The sequence below is a fragment of the Echiichthys vipera genome, assembly GCF_963691815.1.
Source record: "Echiichthys vipera genome assembly, chromosome: 3".
NCBI classification, from domain to species: domain Eukaryota; kingdom Metazoa; phylum Chordata; class Actinopteri; order Perciformes; family Trachinidae; genus Echiichthys; species Echiichthys vipera.
Genome location: NC_139828.1, coordinates 14,201,878 through 14,221,264, shown reverse-complemented (window position 1 = coordinate 14,221,264; position 19,387 = coordinate 14,201,878). Strand labels below are relative to the sequence as shown.

At 41.2% G+C, this 19,387-nt stretch overlaps 1 protein-coding gene across 1 annotated transcript in view; it reads right to left on the bottom strand.

Moving 5' to 3' along the window:
* The window catches only part of insrb (insulin receptor b), an 84,185-nt gene extending 66,004 nt beyond the window's left edge, over positions 1-18,181 (bottom strand). The window contains exon 1 of the mRNA XM_083940495.1: positions 16,844-18,181. Within this exon, the coding sequence (XP_083796621.1) occupies positions 16,844-16,937 (94 nt within the window). The 5' untranslated portion in view covers positions 16,938-18,181. The remainder of the gene's footprint in view (positions 1-16,843) is intronic.
* Positions 18,182-19,387: the final 1,206 nt, after the last annotated feature.

Sequence of the window (19,387 nt, the reverse complement as noted above, 5' to 3'; positions counted from 1 at the left end):
AGCAACCGAACAGTAATTAAATGACGCAACAGTAAGTTACATTATTTATCAGAGAGACTGGCTGTTTACTTTAAGAATTGGTCTTGAAAAGGGAATTTTGCAGGGGGGTTTTTTAATGCTATGTAAAACCGAAACGCTGTTCAGCCACAGTGTTAAGAGGATATAGGTGGAAAATCTTGATTTTACTACACAGCAAGGCACAGCTCTGTAGAATGGGAGACTGTGTTTTGTGCATTGTGCTTGTTACAGTGTGATCACCAATTCTCTAAATTATAAGTATTGGTTATTTGTAATGAGTGTGATAAAAAAAGCTAACATTTTTCCAAATTGCACTCATCCTATAATACTCTAAAGACATCTGTTAAATGGTAAAAATATAAGCAAATGTCACTTTTGCTACCTGCCTTTTTTAGCATCTGTCTCTTTCACATCTTAACTCCCTCTCCTTATCTAAAATGGAGAAGAATTAGCTCACTTGCCATGATTACAGCTCAAGAATTATTTGAGCATGACCAGTGCAACTGAGGTCATGCCCATGTAATGGCTATCTCTGACAGAAATTGCCATCTCCACTATTCAGTGAGTACCCACAGCTGTAGCCTCCATTATAGTGTAGCTACAATTTCAGATAGATTCTTCTCTAATTTTAGAGTTGCGCTCCCTGAAGAGAATTTAATATGCATCAACTAACAGTAGCTGGCTGGCCGTGAGATAGTGGATCACACTGGCAGTTTTAGAAGGTGAGAGTGGAGCCCTCTGTGGCCCAGGGACCTGCCTGCCTCTGCCTTTCACTGTAGCAGAGGGCAGCCGCACGTTAGCTTAGCGTGAAACAAGACCTGTCTAGCATGAAACCAGGTGGCAGCTAACTCTGGACTGTGAGAAGTTTCCTCTCTCTGTCAGCTTAGACGCATGTTGCCCGTGATGAGGTGATCTGCTGATTATAGATTTGTCAACAGCTCAGTTGCTGAACAAACTCTAGGAGAGAGAATATGTGGCTGTGGTGCCAAGTGGACTGCAAGTGGAAAAATATCATGTTTGTTAATATAGCTGTGGAAAGTCCTGAGAAGTAAAGCCAGCTCCCTGTGCGCCCACTGCCAAGCTGTGGCTTCCACAGTGAAAAATGATGCTGAGAAATTGCATGAGAAGCATTTTGATTAACATGTACCAACTTGTACCTCCAAAACAAAGAGAGTTGAGGACCAAAATAACAGTACCTGAGCCAGGAAAAGACAGAAAGGGGGGCAGTTTGAAGAGTGGAAATAACCTCAGCATGCTATTAAATTAAACTACACAGGAAATATTGTAAAGAAGAAATATTCTGTTCGCAATAAGGGGACAATGACCAAGTGAAACGACAAGTGGGCAAAACACGTGCATCGTGACTGACCTGTACTTCCACATTTGAGGACATGAGATTAGGGCGGGCTGGGCATGGGAAGGGAGACGGAGCGGAGAGAAAGGGAGTGTGTGGGTTGAAGCACCTGTTCCTCTATTGCCTCAGCTTCCCATTGAGGAGCATGGCAAGGGGTGCTGGCCTAGCCTATTTATACACAACGCTGGGTCCCCTTACAGCTGTGGCACAGGGCCAGGCTGTGGCAGATTGAAGCGGGTAGAAAAGAAAAACATGCAGGCCCTGTGCTGTCAGATGGCTGGCCAAGAAAAGAGAGGCCTAAATCAGATCACACTGGTGACTTTGGCTCGTCTCCTTCCATCTACCTTCAGGCACTGGCAAAGGAGAGAGGAAGGGAGAAATGGAGGAATGGGAAGAATAGGTACAGACAGAGGGAGACAAAGAGACAGAATATAAACAGAGAGAAAGAATGAAAAAGAGAAAATTAATGGGGGGGAGGGGTATTTTCTACTTCCACTGAGCTTGGTTTGGCCTTGGACTCAAGGCTTCGTAGAAAGGGGAGAGGAAAAGACAGGTGTAGGGGCAAAGTGGAGGAAAAGAAGGCAGAAGATGCAAGAGCAGAATGTGTTTGGATGGCCCAGTTTACATCTTTAAAGAGTGACAGGGTACTTGATACAGTAAGAACTGATTCCTCGAGTCCATGTCCGCCAACCCAAAAACCAAATATCTACTGTGTGGACGTGTGTAGTCTGAAGATGAAACATCTTTCATTGTAAGATTGAGACTCTAAGGTCTAAGGTGACCTTACAGATTGCTAGCCTCTCTATATCTCCAGCATACTGTTGCACCCCTGCTCTGACTCCAACCAGCAAACAAAAAGCCAAGAATTTGAAATCTCAGTCCATATGTAAAGTAGATAAGATGTTCATTGTCTTTGTATTAGTTCCTCATTCCATTTCTCATTTCCCGTTCTCCTTCTCCTTCCGTCCGCCTTCTATGCTTCTGCGGCACAGCAAAGCACAATTTAACTTTTTGAAAAGATACACACAATCACACAGTTCTATTCAGCTTTTCCCTTAATTCCATGACCATTTTAACCAACATGACCAACAGCTGGTAATACACAAACCAAGAAAAGAAAAATCTGAAAAATCCTGGCCACTCCTTACAAAATAGCTAAACCAGGTGGTGCTCCAAACAAATAAAAAGCATGTTGGGGGGAGCGGCATTCCTGACATAGTCGAGGCATTTGGGAACAGACAGACTATGAAACAAGAGCAGGTAATCAACTGCAGGCTGGACTGTGCAGAAGATATAGTGCAAGACAGACAGAGAACACACAGAGTGAGTAATACAAAAAACATCTGATGTTCCTTTTCATCTTCCCACGTTAGCGAGGGGAGCGCAGAGCAGCGTCTTGGTGTGGTGAGCCTCGGCCTGAGAGGGAGGCAGCCGGAGCTTGGTTCTCCTGCTTGACTTGCAGCCACACAGCAGCAGCTGCAGGGCCAGGCCCCACCAACGCTCCGACCCGCAAACCAGATCTACACATGAGACTGGACAAGCTACGCCTGCCTGATGGCCCTGCCCAATAGTCTTTTCAATCCCCTATGGCTTTCTTTCTTCTTTTAAATCGGCCTGTCTTCCTGCTTAAGACCTCTATGGTTGAGGCTATGAAGCTACATTTCCAATCCTAAACTTCTTCGTGTAGTGCTGCAGTTTGTGTTTAAGCCGCATTCAGACTGAAACAGTAAAATCCAGATGAAGAGGGATTCAGAAAAAAAAGGGAGAGTAGGAGAGCTGTGATGGGACACTTGCCCAAGCTGTAGCTCCACATTCTAATGCCGTCTTTTGACACTGGGTAGTTTTTACCTCCACCTAAATCAGTTTAGGGCTTTAGTGGAGGTATTCCCTGTGTGGTGAATGGACGAGTGAGCTCATCCCAAGCATGGCAAATCCTATTGATCTAACTAGATTGCTACAAGGCTGCCAACTCTGAGCTACAGTGGAATTCAAAATTTGATGCAAACAAAGAAAAACACCCAGAGAGGAGGAAATAATTTGATTCTAACTGCCTTGAAATGAGACTTGTTTGTGTGTGTATATGAATGTTTGTATGTGTGTGTGTGTGTTTGTGACTAAAGTGCAGCGAGGAGCCAAGTTAACAAGCAGAGGAGATGGGAAAGCAAGCAAGAAAGAAAAACAAAACAAGGCAAAACTTGAACAAACAAGGGGGGCTGACAAACCCAGACAGAAAAGAGGGATAAGCAGAGAGGAGGCTGGAGGGATGGAGAGCAGAGGGGCCAGGTCAGTTTAATGGCCTGTCTGTCTACACTGTTAGACCACCAGCTGCCCCCCCCCCCCACACACACACACACACACACACACCTCTCTTCTTCCTTCCTTCTTTCCATATTTCTCCCTCCCTCTACCTTTTTCATTGCTCAGGCCTGTGCCCAAAGCTTCAGTTCCTCCTTCCATTTAAAGTTTAACTGAAATGAAATTGTATTTTTTTGTCTGTTACTTGTCCTCTATTCTGCATTGGGAAAAACAACAAGAAATCAAATGGTAGAAATCCATGTTAATATTTTTGGTTTCCCCTAGTTTTGCATTAGTTTGACAGAATAATTAAGTAACAACAGGCCATTGTATGTTATTATATCACAGCTAAGGGGCACCGTTAGGTGGGTAGGTAGGGATCTACAGTTTAAACAGTATAGAGCGAACACCGGTAGAAATTTGCGCTACAGTATGAAATGGTATTTTGACTCTACCGTGTAATCAGCAGAGTAGCTCTGATCTAACCACACAATGCATGCAGATCTAGTCAGCGAGGGAATATTTACTAGCCCTTTGAGTAGAAGACTATGTTAAAAAGTAATTAATGGCCATAGTGGCCAATGTCAACTGCTGTCCTCTCTCGCATCTCAGCGCAACTGTCTCTGTCGCGTCAAATACCGCGCTGGGAGACTTGCTCCACGCGCTTCCTGCAGGCTCCTGCTGCGCTCTTCTTAGTGTGCTTCTGCATCGTTCCCCTCAGCCTGTTGTTGTTGTTTTTTCAGCCTGGTTAAATCACTACCACAATGTCTCTTTACTTTGAAAAACGAAAGATTGACAGAAAACCGGCAATTCAACAGCAAATGGACAGAAATATTATTATCACCGTGAGCTGTGTGTTTACTTTGCAACAAGTGTATATCAATGTAAAGCAATAATCTTAATTTTTAAGTAACTAGTAACTTAAGTTATCAGATAAAGGTAGTGGAGTAAAAAGTAGAACATTTCAGAATTGTAGAGGAGTAGACGTATAAAGTAGCATGAAAATAAAATACACTAGTATAAAACAGTATTAAATCTTGGTGGTTTGTGTGATTTGAACTAACCGTTTAATAACATGTCTACATAGATATCTGATTTCAAGTGTGTCATAAGTCTTTAGCAAAAATCTGTTTTTGATTCTAAATGCATTATAACACCAATTTCTTACTGACTTCATATCATTACACATGAAGCAGCAAAGTCATGATATCTATAAAGATTTAGTTGTAGGTGTTTGATTATGAGCAAATATCCCCTCCGCCGGCTGTTTGTTTTTCCACAAAACCCCTTTGCAGATTGCCAAAGACTTTCGATCACTGCCCTCCCTCCCCTGTTGGTTTTTCCGTACAGGATATCCACAAGCATGCTAGGCATGGCATGGATGGAATACTGACGTCATGTTAACGTTCAAAAGGCCCCCCAGCAAACAAATCACTCGCTGTTACCTTGCCTCTGACAGACAAGTCCCTGGAGGGGAGGGCCTGTGGCCACAGCGGTATTGTAAAATTACTTCCATTCATTACACTGTCATTTAACAGCAAGGCATGATTCAATATGGGCCCCCTTTAACTGTAAGTGAATTAGGAATGCTTGATGCAGGCTCATAAACTAAGCACAAGCGCTTCATCTCTCTGTCCCTTTTCACTCCGTCTTGGCATGAGTCCCTCCAGTGTTTTCTCCCAGATGGAGGCTACAGTATCAGCGTTGCCACACTGAGACTCTCCTTTCACTCCGGTCTGTCCTCAAGTGTCTATTTTCCTCACTTTTTTAAAAGCAAGACGCTTAATGGCTGGTTAAACATTGTTACAGCAGCAAAAAGAAACATGATGCATACACACATCAAAGCAAGTGTCAACAACTATCCAATGACATTTTTTTTATTAAAAACAAGGTCTGACCTGAATGCTTCAAGTTCTGCCATAACTGACCAGACGTCTCTAATTAGATTGCTTTGCATTTGTTTTTCCCGTAACATATATAGATACAGAGGAAGGGTAGACATCACATCATTACTTTTACTCAACAGATTGTCTTACAGGAGGCTATATTTCACTGATGAACCAGCCCCGCTTCACATCAGTGTTTTGTAGAATATTGTCAAGAATTTACTTTTGTTCAATATTGTTTTAAACTGCAACTCAATTCACGGATTTTAATCTGCCATGAAGTTCAGAGAAATTCCCTTGTCTGAGAACCTTTTTTGACAACCTAAGAGACTCTGCTCTACGCTGCAAATAATTTACAAAAACTGAAAATTGCACTTCGTCCATTTTAGAAAGACATTGCATTTATGTTAACCTATCTATTAAAATCAGTTTGTGAATTGTAAAAAATGGTAGAAATCTGCGTGAGCTCAATTGATTCGCTTTCCCGTTTTAAGAAATATTGAGCTTGAGAGATGTATTTTGGCATGTGCAAGGCTTTTAGTAAGTGTGTTATTACATGCCTTACTGCCAATGATTAAATAAAAGCTACTGTTCAATAGATAAAACTCCCAAAATGCAGAAATAAAAAACTGTTAACAGTTAATTAAAAAAAACTAATAAACATTATAGAAGCATGTATTCTGTAATTAAAAGATTACATTTACTGCTTGGACAGAGGTTTTGTGGGGCATGGCCAGATTCTCACCCATCTGGTTTCATGACTGCAGTGGGTGAAATGGTGCAGAGGTGGACAGAGCAGTGCAGTGGGCACAAGAAGGAATTGAGGAGGAAGGTGCTTTCCGTTAAAACAGAATCTGTTGTAATGTTGGTGATGATACAGTGGAGACTGTGTAGGGTATACTGCATGTTGAGAAAGCAGAAGAGGTCTGAGGAGTGTGGTGTGTTGCTGGAGGTGAGCAACACTGCAGTTTTGCCAGTATTGCACAGAGCTTCTGCGGATGTCTGTGATTACTTGTCATGCAAAATTAACAAGTGAATCACAGGTAACATTATGAATCAATTGAAACACTTTTGTAACTGTGTTATTGTGGTGAGTCTGGGACAGTGCAGGACTGAACTCTCGTCGGTTATTGACAGACTCCCACATAGTACAGGACACTGATTGCAGTGAGGCCCTGACATGATTACAGGTGCTGAGACCGAATTGTTGAAACGACCAGGATAGATTTGTTTACAGTAGACACCACTCTGGGGGTCGAGAGAGGGGGAAATCAACCATGATTGTATCGCCACTGACCATATTCCAAAATCACACAGCATCACCTCAACAATATGCCGCTAGAGACTATATTAGGACAGCTATGATAAGAATTTGTATCCTACTTTCTGTCACTGAACATTAAATGAGTTAAATGTGAGTTAAATTCAGTGAGGCTAGAAGAGTATTTAAACAGGAGAGGAGGGGGGAGCACTGTACTGCCAGAACAGCTAGTGCTGTCACCATAGTAACTCATCTCAGGCTAGTTCATCAGGACAAAAACAGAGCCCCCCCCCCACACACACACACACACACCAAACACACCTCCACTGAACACATGCAAAAAAAAGGCAGACAGACGTAGCATGTGACTGGGTGTTCAAAACGTACAGGTGTACATGTTATGCATCACTTAGGCCCAGCTGGAGCAAGCAGGCCTAATAAGAGAGGAGAAAGCAAAAAATAAAGAGTGGGAGTGGGAGAGAGAGAGAGAGAGAGAGAGAGAGAGAGAGAGAGAGAGAGAGAGAGAGAGAGAGAGAGGTGTCAAATGGATGGTGTTCACACCTTTAAGAGGTTTGAAAGAGGAGGCTTTCCCACCCCATACAGAGCGGGATTAGCAGGTGTGTGTGCGTGTTTGTGCGTGTGTGTGTGTGTGTGTGGACAGGTCCGCAGGCTGTGCGCATCTGCAGCGTGAAAGAAAAACAAATCAGCGAATGAGAGTGAACCCTCTTACCCCTGAACGTAAAAGCAGAGGGAGGGGGGATGAGAGATGGATATGGGAGGAGAGAGATAACAGCTGAGAGAGAAAGACACAGGAAGGAAAAGAGGGAGTAGAAGTTGCTGTGTTGCAAACAACTTCTACAGATTCTAATTTCAGATTACACTGATCAAATTTGTTGCATTTTCTCACCCAGAATGCACCAGAAACAGAGACATGCACCAAATCATATACAGCGGCTGACAAAAGACAGATTAGTCAAAGTTTAATTAGGAAAAAACACAAAAAAAGGTAAAATGCATGTGACTAAATGACCTGTGTTTTTTCAACCTTTGAAATGATTTTTGCCCTCCCTACTAAGGTCTTTCCATCAAGCACATATTGTATCTGAAGCTGGCTGATCAAGGTTAAAGTCTGACTTGATTTTTCTGTTTTTTCTTTACAGGACCAATTCATTAACTTTAAACACAACTTCCACAATACAACAATCCATGGATTGGCTGAATTTGTGCAATTGTGATCACAAATATCAACAGCTGCCTGGGTCTGTAAAACCACGATGTTCGAATTACTTTGACATTTACCAACAGCTAATGTCCGTGATTGATTTCTATATGCCATATTCATTAACGGTAGGCGACACTCCTTTGAATATATCGGTTCCTCTGCTCAAAAACAGTTATCAACATTGTTATTCTGTGTGTGTGTAGGAGTGTGTGTGTGCGTGCGTGCGTGTGTGGTAGTAATTGACTGCTAAGGGACTCACTGGGCTGTATGTCAAATGACCACTTCTCAGTCATATGACAGTCCTCAAAATAAGTTTAACCCATCAGGTTCAGTTACACAGCCACTCCAGCCCAATGAGCTGTGCACTTATATACTTGGAGACATGATAGAGATACAAAGAGGGTGACATTTTTACAACGTTAACCATTATCCATGCCACGCAAACATTTGGACAACCCACAAGTTTTTACCCATTAAATTAGATCTTTTCTGACTGAAATGCAAACATTATTAATGTTGAAAGAAAAATGCTTTATTTGTATGAAGTTCATAACATTAACAGCTATTTTTTTTTTTCCAAAGCCAGAATTAACTATTATAAATGCTAATCAATGTTCAAAGTGTGTAGTTATTATGTGAGAATTATACCATCAAATATAAAAACATTCATGACAGAACTAATCCTGGCACAGTTGGTGCGCATTAAGCTTTTCTTTACACCTTCTTTTATTATATTCATATATGTACATTTTCAGAGTAACGATTGGTAAAGATCTTAGAAAAAAACTTTTTTTTAAAATGTGTAAACTATACATATATGCTTTCTGCAGTGAGGTCAGCTAAAAGATCAGTGTCCTACAGAGATGGCCATGTTAACTGCTGTGAGTGTGACCCTCAAATTGCAGGATGGTTTTCTGAACTGTAACCACCAGCGCCCAGATACAGATTCCCATGTGACACATACAATTCAGATTTCCTCTCTCACAGTAATGTAGATAAATCGGGAGACGCTGTTTAAAATGTTACGTTTTCTGTCTACACAATTGCTTACATGAAAAATCTGCCGTCCACTGAACTGCCAAAACAAAAGAAAAGCACTGATAGTTCGTCTCTTGTACTCTGCAAGCGCCAGCCAACTGAGCCAGCAGCTTATGTCATTTCTACCAAAGACATCTCCCCTGTCTTTGAACAGTTGTTTACCAAGCGAGGGTGAACGACGAACTGTGCCGAGAGACAATTTGGATGTTTAGTTACAAGCCTGGATCATATGACAACATTTATTTCAACTAAAGGTTCTCTACTAAAGATTTTGAGCTGTGCCAATGGAATGAAATGGTACACACTTTGAGTGTATTGACCGCATGTTGATGGATGAAAAGTTATGTGCATTATTTATTTATATTTTCTTTTGTTAACATTAGATAATAACACAGCTAACAGTCATATTTAACAATACAAAAATGTGTTTTTTGAGGCATTCATGAACGTCAGCTGACGTTAGGGTGGCTGTGGGTGGCCCAGATCTCATGAGAGTTGTTGCTGAAGCAGGGTCTTAAACAAAGTTTATTTCAGAATATTTTAGATTTGTGGCTTGTTAAAAAGGGGTTGAAGATTTACTTCAGTAACTATGGGTCTAAGGGATCAAGCATAATCCGTGTTCATGTTCACTTCTCTCATTTTAATCAATACACTCAGGACCTGCCGCTAGTCTCCTAAAGAGACAGGGAAGTGGGTTGAACCGTCTCACTTTTTAATCATTTCTGCTTCACTAATCTTTAAAAAGTAGAATTTTTCCTCATTATAAGCTTTGGACAGCATCTTTGCAAAAAAAAAAAAAAAAAAAACATAGTAAAAAACTCAAGGTCGCTGTGGATGGAAGGCCCATATGAAGACAAAAAGACAGATTTTCTAATTCACTCACATTAGGACATGGACGCGGCCGCCACCAGTGTCTGGTCCTGTCTGCAAAAGGCCCCGAAAAGATCCCATTGCTGATCCCTGTATTACAGAGCCAGCTCAACTTGGATTTTACTGTGTGAAGTCACCAACGGTTAAAATAGGGCAGATCCAAACAGCAACAAGGACTATCAAATCAGATTGTTGCAGCATGGCGTAACAGCGCTCTGTGTGTTGGTGTGTATGTGTGTGATCCCTGCACCTCATCCATCCCCTCCCAACTCGACCACATTTCTGTGCAGTGAGCAGAGGTTTACATAAACAGCCACAGTTCTCTATCTAGGAAAGGGAGTCACAGAGGAGGGCATCAGCTAAGCACATAGTTCAGCCTCACATGATACAGAAATCATTTGATCGCCGTGTTCTCAAATACACTCAGGAGCTTCAATCAATCATTTTTCATTGTCAGATTCAGGATCAATTCGGCAATGACAAAGTTTTCAGAATATGAATGAATGTATGAGAAGTCTCTGACCGGAGTTTTCTCTTTGGTTGTGGACATTTAACTGAGGCTTATGGATTGTGTTGTATTCATAGAAACATTCAATACACAAAATGGAAAAAAGTAATTTCTAATAAAAAAAAGTACATTTTAACTTTCATTTGTTTGTTTAACTTCAAATATAATGGATGTTCTTACATTACTCGAAAGATATGCGGTTAAAATAACTGATATCAAAGTTATCACAGCCAGATATAACTGTCCAGCCCTTCGTGCACATTATGCTACACTTCAGCATGCCCTTGCAACCCTTGAATGGGTATATTTCTCCTTTAGTTGGCTATTCAAAGCCTGTTGAGAACATTGTACATCGTCTTCACTTTCCAAAGGCTGAATTTAAATAATCCTTTCATCCTTTTCAATGGATTATAAAATGAAAACCATGTTAACGTCATACTGTAGCTTCTGACGAAAACAGATGAAACTGAACACACAAGCAAACACACTATAGGAATGTGTTTGCTTGTCGGCTGATAAAAGTGTGAGTCAAAAGGTCAGGTTGTGTTTTTCATCCTCCGCTTGTGTTGCTGTTGGAAAGGACTGCCAGGGACACACATAAGTGCAAACTAAATTAAAAAAAAAAAAGCATTGGCAGGTTAAAAGAAGTTGTAAAGGATACTTGGAAAGATAAGAGCAGTGGAGGAAGCACTTAGGAAAGGGACCCCAACACTTAATTTCCTTTAGCAGTACATATTGCCTTCCTGGCCAAACACAGCACACCGCTTGTGGAGTCCTCAGTTCATGACCCCTATTGTCTGTAGGCTCTGTGAACATGGACTACCCAAACGCACAATGGCAATCTGTGATCAGCGGTACGGCTGCATTGTGAAAGCCACAATTCTGCATGTAGCCCATTAAACATTCAGTAAAGGATGTTCTATTAGCAAGGCGCAAGAACAATATGCTGCAGGCAACAGCAACAACAGTAAATTACTTTAAACTCATTTTAAATGTGTTAAAATGTTAATCCAAGCGATTCTTATCAGCGACACATGTGTTAATATCTTGATTCTGCTGCTTAAACCCTTCCACAAGTTGTGTTACAAAGTATTAAATGTTGGGCCAAACACTCACAATTGTCCATAAGCATTATTGGCTTCATGTCGTTATCTGTCGTTAAGATTATTGTGGGAGGAATGTTCTTGTTTCTGGTTCATCATGAGGACTAATCAAGCACAGTCCTGGTCAGTCATTTAATCACTAGAGGTGATATGATAAACAGTAAAAACAAATTGCTAATTCTTGAGGGATATTTCAAGCAAAGAGGACATTTGATGGTTTCAGCTTCTCAAATGTGAGGATTTGTGTCTTCTCTTGTCTTGGTTGTAGTAAACTGAACCCCTTGAGAAAATGGACAGCGCAACCAATTGAAAAAGTTAGCTGTAAAATGTATTACTAAGTACATGTCGTCGCCAGTCTTAAAAAACTCAAAAATGTTTATGTTATGTATATTATCTCTTCTCTGATCTGAACATTCAAATATGGCAAGTGTCGGGGAATAAAATCAAAAATAACTTTACTGAAAGTTTAACTGACTTCAAATTTCACTTTTATGAAAGCTTTCGATACAATTGACCACAGTATTTTGCTGAATAAACTGGGAAAATATGGCATTAGAGGGACACCACAAAACTGGCTACAGAGCTATTTGCAAGACAGACAGCAATTTGTACAGGTTGATCAACAAAAATCTACTTATAGAACTGTATTGTGCGGAGTGCCTCAAGGTTCCATTTTAGGACCAACTCTGTTTTTAATGTACATCAATGATATTTGTAGCATATCCACAATTATGAAATTTATACTTTTTGCTGACGATACAAATATTGTTTGCTCCGGTGAGAATTTCAAGACACTGTTGACTAACATCACTCAAGAACTTCATAAGTTAAACAATTGGTTTAATATAAATAAATTATCATTGAATTTAAAAAAGACAAAACTTATGCTTTTTGGATATCGGAAAAAAGATATGCCAGTACAAGTAACTATTAACGGCACTATTATTGATAGAGTGCAACAGAATGTGTTCTTGGGTGTTGTAATTGATGAAAAGCTCTCTTGGAAACCTTACATAAGTCACCTGCGTTCAAAAGTGGCAAAATGTGTTGGTGTGATGAAGCGATGTAGCCTGTTACTCAATCAAAATGCTTTATTTATTCTTTATCACTCCTTCATAATGTCATATTTAAATTATTGTTTGGAAGTGTGGGGAAATTGCTACAAGACAAACTTGCTACCGCTCGTCACTCTTCAAAAACGAGCCATTCGAATTATTCACAAAGTCAAATACAATGACCACACCCATCCACTTTTCCTTAAGTCATTTAACTTAAAATTAGCTGACTTGGTGAATTATAAAACTGCGCAAATTATGTACAGGGCATCAAAAAATATGCTGCCGGGTAACATTCAAAACCTATTTAGAGATAGAGATGCTCATCACACATATAATTTGAGAGGATGTAATCAATTGTACCAACCACATGTAAGGACAGCCCTTAAATCTATGTGTGTCTCGGTGAGGGGAGTCATTGTGTGGAACAAACTGGCAGAGGAAGCGAAAAGTTGTGGAAATCTCATTCAGTTTAAAATAATATTCAAAAGAAATATGATGTGTGAGTACCAGAAGGATTTGCCGGACTGACGCCGTTTTTTCGGGGGGGTTTTTTGCGCACTCCTCAAGCTGGGGCTCCACAGCCACGCAGGCACGCGCACACACACACACACACACACACACACACACACACACACACACGGGTGCGCATTCACGCACACACACGCGGCGGGCGCACACACGGACACACCCATTGTCCGTCTAGGCGTCTATCTATCGCTCTGCCTACCTGTCTGTATAGATGCCTGCCTGTCTCTGAGTCTGAGGGTCTGTCTGTTTGTCTAAACACCTGTCTGTCTGAATGCCTGTCTATCTGCTAATTGCCTGGCTGGCACTTGCTCTGTTGCCTATATGTTCTGGAGGGAAGAGGGGGTGTAGAAGCAGGAAAAGTTTGGGCCTATCTGTCTGTTTGTCTGTCTATATGTCTGTTTTGTTTGTCATGTATGTCTGTTTGTGCCACTACAATATATTGTATTGTTATAATATGTTATTTTGGGTTGGGTGGTGCTGGGTGAGGGGTTGGAAATTTATAAGCGTTGCTTCCTTCCATCCCCTTTTCAGACTGTATGTGTAAATTGTTAATTCTTCTTTTTTCTCTTCTCAATGTGTTGTTTTTTTTTTTGTTTGTTTTTTTTCTCATCTTTGGATTACAAGTCTGAAATAAATGAATAATACAATTATTTAAATACTGACTTATTTCTTCTCCATTCACTGTCCATCTTATCAGCACAATAAAACACTTTGAGGTCTCCTGAAATAAAGTAATGGATTCAGAAGAGGAGGAGGAAGAGGTCACTCTTAGACTCATTTATTGTTTTTATGTATCTGACACCTTGTCATACATTAATGCTTAATCATTTAGCAGGATGAGACAACATGCATCCTGCTATTTTTCTATTTGATTAATTGGATGTGTGGTGGGGCCACTCAGGGCACAGGGACTAGCGCTAACAGGCAGCCCACTCTCGGAGCCTGCTGCTCTGGTACACACTGTTCTCATGCATGACCACCTCCTCCAGATACACACACATACACAAAAAACATACATTGCCCGGAAGTGGGCAGGCCAGGAGCTGAGAGATGAGATCCTGCAGACAGCACAGGGTGGCTGGGTTGCATACTGATACATGTGTGCGCACAACACACACATACAGAGACACAGGCACAGGCACCTACATGGTGGGCCACTTCAAACAGATTCCACAGCATGCACAGCATTGTCGGAAAATGCCACTGTGCACTCCAGTGAGGAGTGCCTGAGTATCCAAATGGGCTGCACACAAACTCACATACAAATGGAGGGTATCTCTAGTTGTTCGTATTTTACAAAGCAACGTGTTACTCCACCAGTCGAGTTGGAAAAGCAACTATTCAACTGTAGTTTCTGAATAAATGAGACTGCTTTGGACATTTAATTCAAATGGTCAGGGTGGGAGATTCTTTAGGCTTTGAAGTCTGTGTGACGGACTTGGTTTAAGAAGCATACAGACTGTGGAAAACCTACATTACAACACATGCATGTACACATGCACACTACCTCTTTCCAACAGAGCTGTGCTTACAAGCCTGAGAGGAACAAGAAGGGGGCAAGGCTCCCAGTTGCACAACTTGTTTTTCGCGAGTTAGACCAGGAGAGAGCTCCTTACTTCAGAAAATGGCTGATAACTATGACAAACAGCCCCAATCCAAATCAACTTACAACGGACTTTAAAAAAGACTATCACATTCTCTTGAGAGCATTCAGCAGATCACAGCTGCAGCATGGTTTATAACAATACTGCTTCCTCTTTCCCATGACTGGGGGGGTCAGGCAGCGTGTGGATTCAGAATGAAATATTCAAAGTATTTTGGTTGTTGCCCCCCCCCCCCATCCAACCCCTTCAGGCGTAAACATCTCAAGAGTGCCAAATATGGTCACTTCCCAGAGAATTGAGTAAGTCAGGAACCAGAAACAGCCAATGACATAGACCCCACTCCCTGAGAGAAAGAAAGAAGAAAGAGGAGGAAGGAGGGGTACCAGCAGCCCTGTCTCATAAGACCCCCTTTCAGGGGCCTCTGTTCTGTCTGCATACATGACCTGTGTAAAGTAGCCAGAACATTTCCTTTGAACCTGGCCACTAGGAGCCATTTTTAAGTAATACAACTAAAAGTTTGGAGAGCCACAGCGGTACTTAATTAAATACAAGAAACAGCAAGCATTGTTTTATTAAAGGATTCATTTAGCTAATTTATCCCCTAATTTTAAACTGGGATATTGGCTCACTTGCTCTATCCACATGCACTTGAGTCATGTACTGTACTACAAGTACAAATGTAGGCCAAAGGTTAAGCTAAATGATAAACAAGTCACATGTGCTTTAATTCATTTCAGTGTAGTTGTATCCCAACCATTTATCTTCATCTACTATGAATGGTTTCCATTGATACATTCATTCATTCAAACTGAGCTAACACAAGCTACCACATGGTCTAATGTATTAAGTAACATGGTTTCTTCTCTCATTCAATTATCTCACACTGTCAAGTTTTTAACAATATTACAAGATTTATATTAACACACAATTTAGTGATTCACAGCTGGGGATTTTATTTTGAGTCAAGTCGTTGTGACTCTCCATCTCGACTGCTTTAATGCAACAGGAGCGAAGAATAATCGCATCAAATGTAAACAAAACACTGCAAATTATCACTCCACTAATATAAAAGGCGAGGTCGTTAGGCGGTTTAGAGCTGGATCATTATCTCCAGCTCTCTGGCACGCCACCACGGCACTGTTTATATCACTGGCAGTTTTATTATTACAATCAAAACCCTAATTCATCGATTTAAAAACACCACACAGAAGAGACATCCAACGATGAGGAAGACGCCCATGCTTTGATGTGATCTGCTAAACCGTAATGTAGGCTAATCCTCCACCTGTAAAGAGACTTCTTAGCGTCGGCGGCTAATTTGTTTACGTTCAGGCTGCAGCAGCGCCGTGTGTGTGTGTGTGTGGGTGGGTGTTGTTTTTGGTGTGTGTCTGTCGCCATGAGAGGCCTAGCTGCGCTCACAGGGCCAATCCTGCTACTCCCAGTTTAGACTCGCTGCAGCGGACCACACTCGTCCAGTTACAGTGACTAATCTGGCCCTGGGGCTGGCGCATCCAACACAGGCCTCTAAAATATGTACCTTTAAGAGACGACGCGAGGGGGGCGGGGTTTATTACTCAATAAATTTACGCAGGAAAATCAATTATTAGCGCGCAGCTACGCACACGCAGCATCTGAAATGACTACCCCCTTAATTAGACCCAGAGTGATTCTTTACGCATGCGCCAAAATGAAGGCGAGTCTTGGCTAAAATTGCAATAAAATTGATCAAATAAATAAAAATACTCATACTATTTTATGAGCTAACCCCATAACAGCCCACAAGAAAGACTTGCTTTAATATTCAAACACATAGATATTCCTATTGTAATTCACAGTTCCTATATAGAGCGGTATATCATACTTTATGGTAGTTTATCCTCCTATAATGATACAGTAACTGTAACAACTGTAGATTATATACGTGTAATATATACAGTATTAAGTGTTTTTTTTAAAGTAAACAAAAACAAAAGACTAAAATGATTTTCTTCTGCATGTGCAACCTTACACGTATTTATGTTACATATGAACGGGTAAACAGTACAATATGTCATGAAAAAAGATACTGAAACCTTTAAAAAAAAAAAGCAATACTTACTTTCTCCGTTTATTAGTCCACACTGGCATATAATGCAGGTGCCGATGATAAAAAACACAATTTGTGCTCTCAGCTTTAACGTCCACCGTCTCATTTTGACTTGCAGGTAAGTTGTGCTCTCCTCTTAATTAAAAAAAATTCCAATCTTGAGGGAGAAATTATTGGAATATCAAAAGTATTGAATAATTTCTTTAAAAATGAAGGTCCAATAATAGCCAACTGATTCAACGTTGCCCCCCGTAAAGCCGGGGGAGCAATACATTTATGAGTACCTTCCCAGCCAAGTTCGCGTTGTGTGTGTGAGCCACTAAATAACGTGATCTTGGGTTCTGGCAACACATGTGCGAGTAAAGATCTTCATTTTCCATAAGTGAAGTCTGCAGTCCACGTTCATCTGGTTAATGTGGGTGCTCCGCTAAATCAAGAAAGAAATGATCATATATTACTATTATAGTAATATCCCACACGCGAAGAGAGGCTAGTTTGGAAGGACGTCCACTGGTAAACTCATTTCTCTGTAATGCACTGCTCCAATGAGGGAAGACACTCTTCAAAAACAAGAATGTCTCCTATGCAGAGTTTTAAAAAAACAGCCTCCTCTTGTGTTCCCCCTGCAGACATGAGCTGAAGTTGTGAGTATCGCCGAGAACGGGAGGTTAACAGGGTTTTGCGCTGTCTCCTTTGAAGTCCACAGGTCTTTATATTACCCCCCTGTTTGCTGGTGACTCCTCCGAAGCTCACCCTTTTTTAAAGACAGATGGGGAGCAGCACATCCCAGGAAACTCCTCTACGTGCAGGAAAAACGTGCAGCGATACACAGCTTTTTCCCCTACTACGACCTTCCTCTGAACTCCTTTACCCCCGCTGACAACAACCACGCCGCAAACGAATGAACACCCATAAAAAAAACGGTATTAAGAAAACAAAGAAGGGAAAACTTGGGTAGGGTTTCTTCTTCTTTTCCCAATCCACTGTGGAAGATCGGGGAGGGAAAGAAAAACGTCAAAATAACGGTTTTAACGGCTTAACCTGCACGTTGCTATGACCACGCCGCCCGTTCCTTTTTTCTCCGATTAACGTTCGCTGATGTGGGAGAAAAACAGCTAACGTGAGCTAAGCTAATCCAAAACAAACGAGGTTTCGGTGTCGGCGATAGAGTTAAAACATAAAACAAATAAAACACGCACACACACGCAGATAAAGTCGGTATCCCCGTCTCCGATAGTCAAAAAACGTTGAGGTAAACAAACATAAAAGGACTTAAAAAGACGGGTCAAGTGTGAAAAAAAACTTGGATTCCCGTTCCGTGTAGCGGTTGCTCTCCCTCAGGTTTCCCCCTCTTTCCGTCTCTGTTTCTGCGAGTCTCTTCCACCAGTAAACAAGTCCTGCCAGTCACCTCAGCTGGGCCACACGTGGTCTGCGGGAAAACACGGAGCTGGAGAACCAGGTTACCGACCAGCACAGGAGTCCGGATCTGGACTGTCTGAGCCGCTGCGGTTGGTGTCAAAACACCGGTGCTCTTTGTCAGGGGGGGAAGGGAAGGGTGATGACGGACATACATTAACCGCCTCTAACAACTTGAAAAGAGTAAAATACTGATGGATATGTGTAAATAAAAATAAATATGTCGAGCAGATTATCCCCTTTTCTGATAGGAAACACTAGCCCAAATGGGGAATCACCTGTTAAATTGTCTTTATAAAAATATATATATATATATATATTTATTTTTTTTTAAACCCACGGGGCGTTTTAAAAAAAATATATTTATATATATATATATATATATATATATATATATTTATATATATATTTATATATATTTTTAACAGGTTTGATAACGACTTTCTGTCACGTTCTGTTTACATTGTAGCAGCCAATAGCGTTGGGAATTTCTGGTTGCCGGGGTTGACTGTTGTTCGGTGCAGCTACTGTAGGCTGGCACTGGGTGAAATGGAGTTTACCAATCCTGCAGCTGCTTATTTGTCCCAGCAGCTGAGTGACTGGAGACGGGAAAAAATAGAGTCAATATAGGCCAAGCATTCACTCCATGGACTGAGATAAAGGAGTTCAACGACATTAAAACTCACGCACAAATAGCTATGTTTCTCCTTGATCGGTAAGCTAACTTTCATGTTTACTTAGCTGTAACGGCTAACGGTAGCTGTCAGTCAAACTCCTCTAATACTTGTTTTTATGGTGTGATTTGCCGAAGGGGATGGGTTTAAACAGACTCAAACAGACTCCTGTCTCCTGTAGGCTGCTGGACCGGGTCTGACGAACATGGCAACCTGACCGGTGGATATATTTTCTGTTGTTGCGACTACGATCTTGATCTCTAGATGGCGGTGCTCTGCTCATTCTCCATATTCAACCTTTAATATTGTGTCACAACAGACTGATAAAGGAAAATGTCAACTTTTTTTTAGTTTCTTTACCACAGATTGTGGACAACATAACAGAAACAGTAAAGCCCTGCAGTAATTACGAGACTGCACCGTACACACATTTCATTATGTAGTATCCAATCATTATGATTAATCT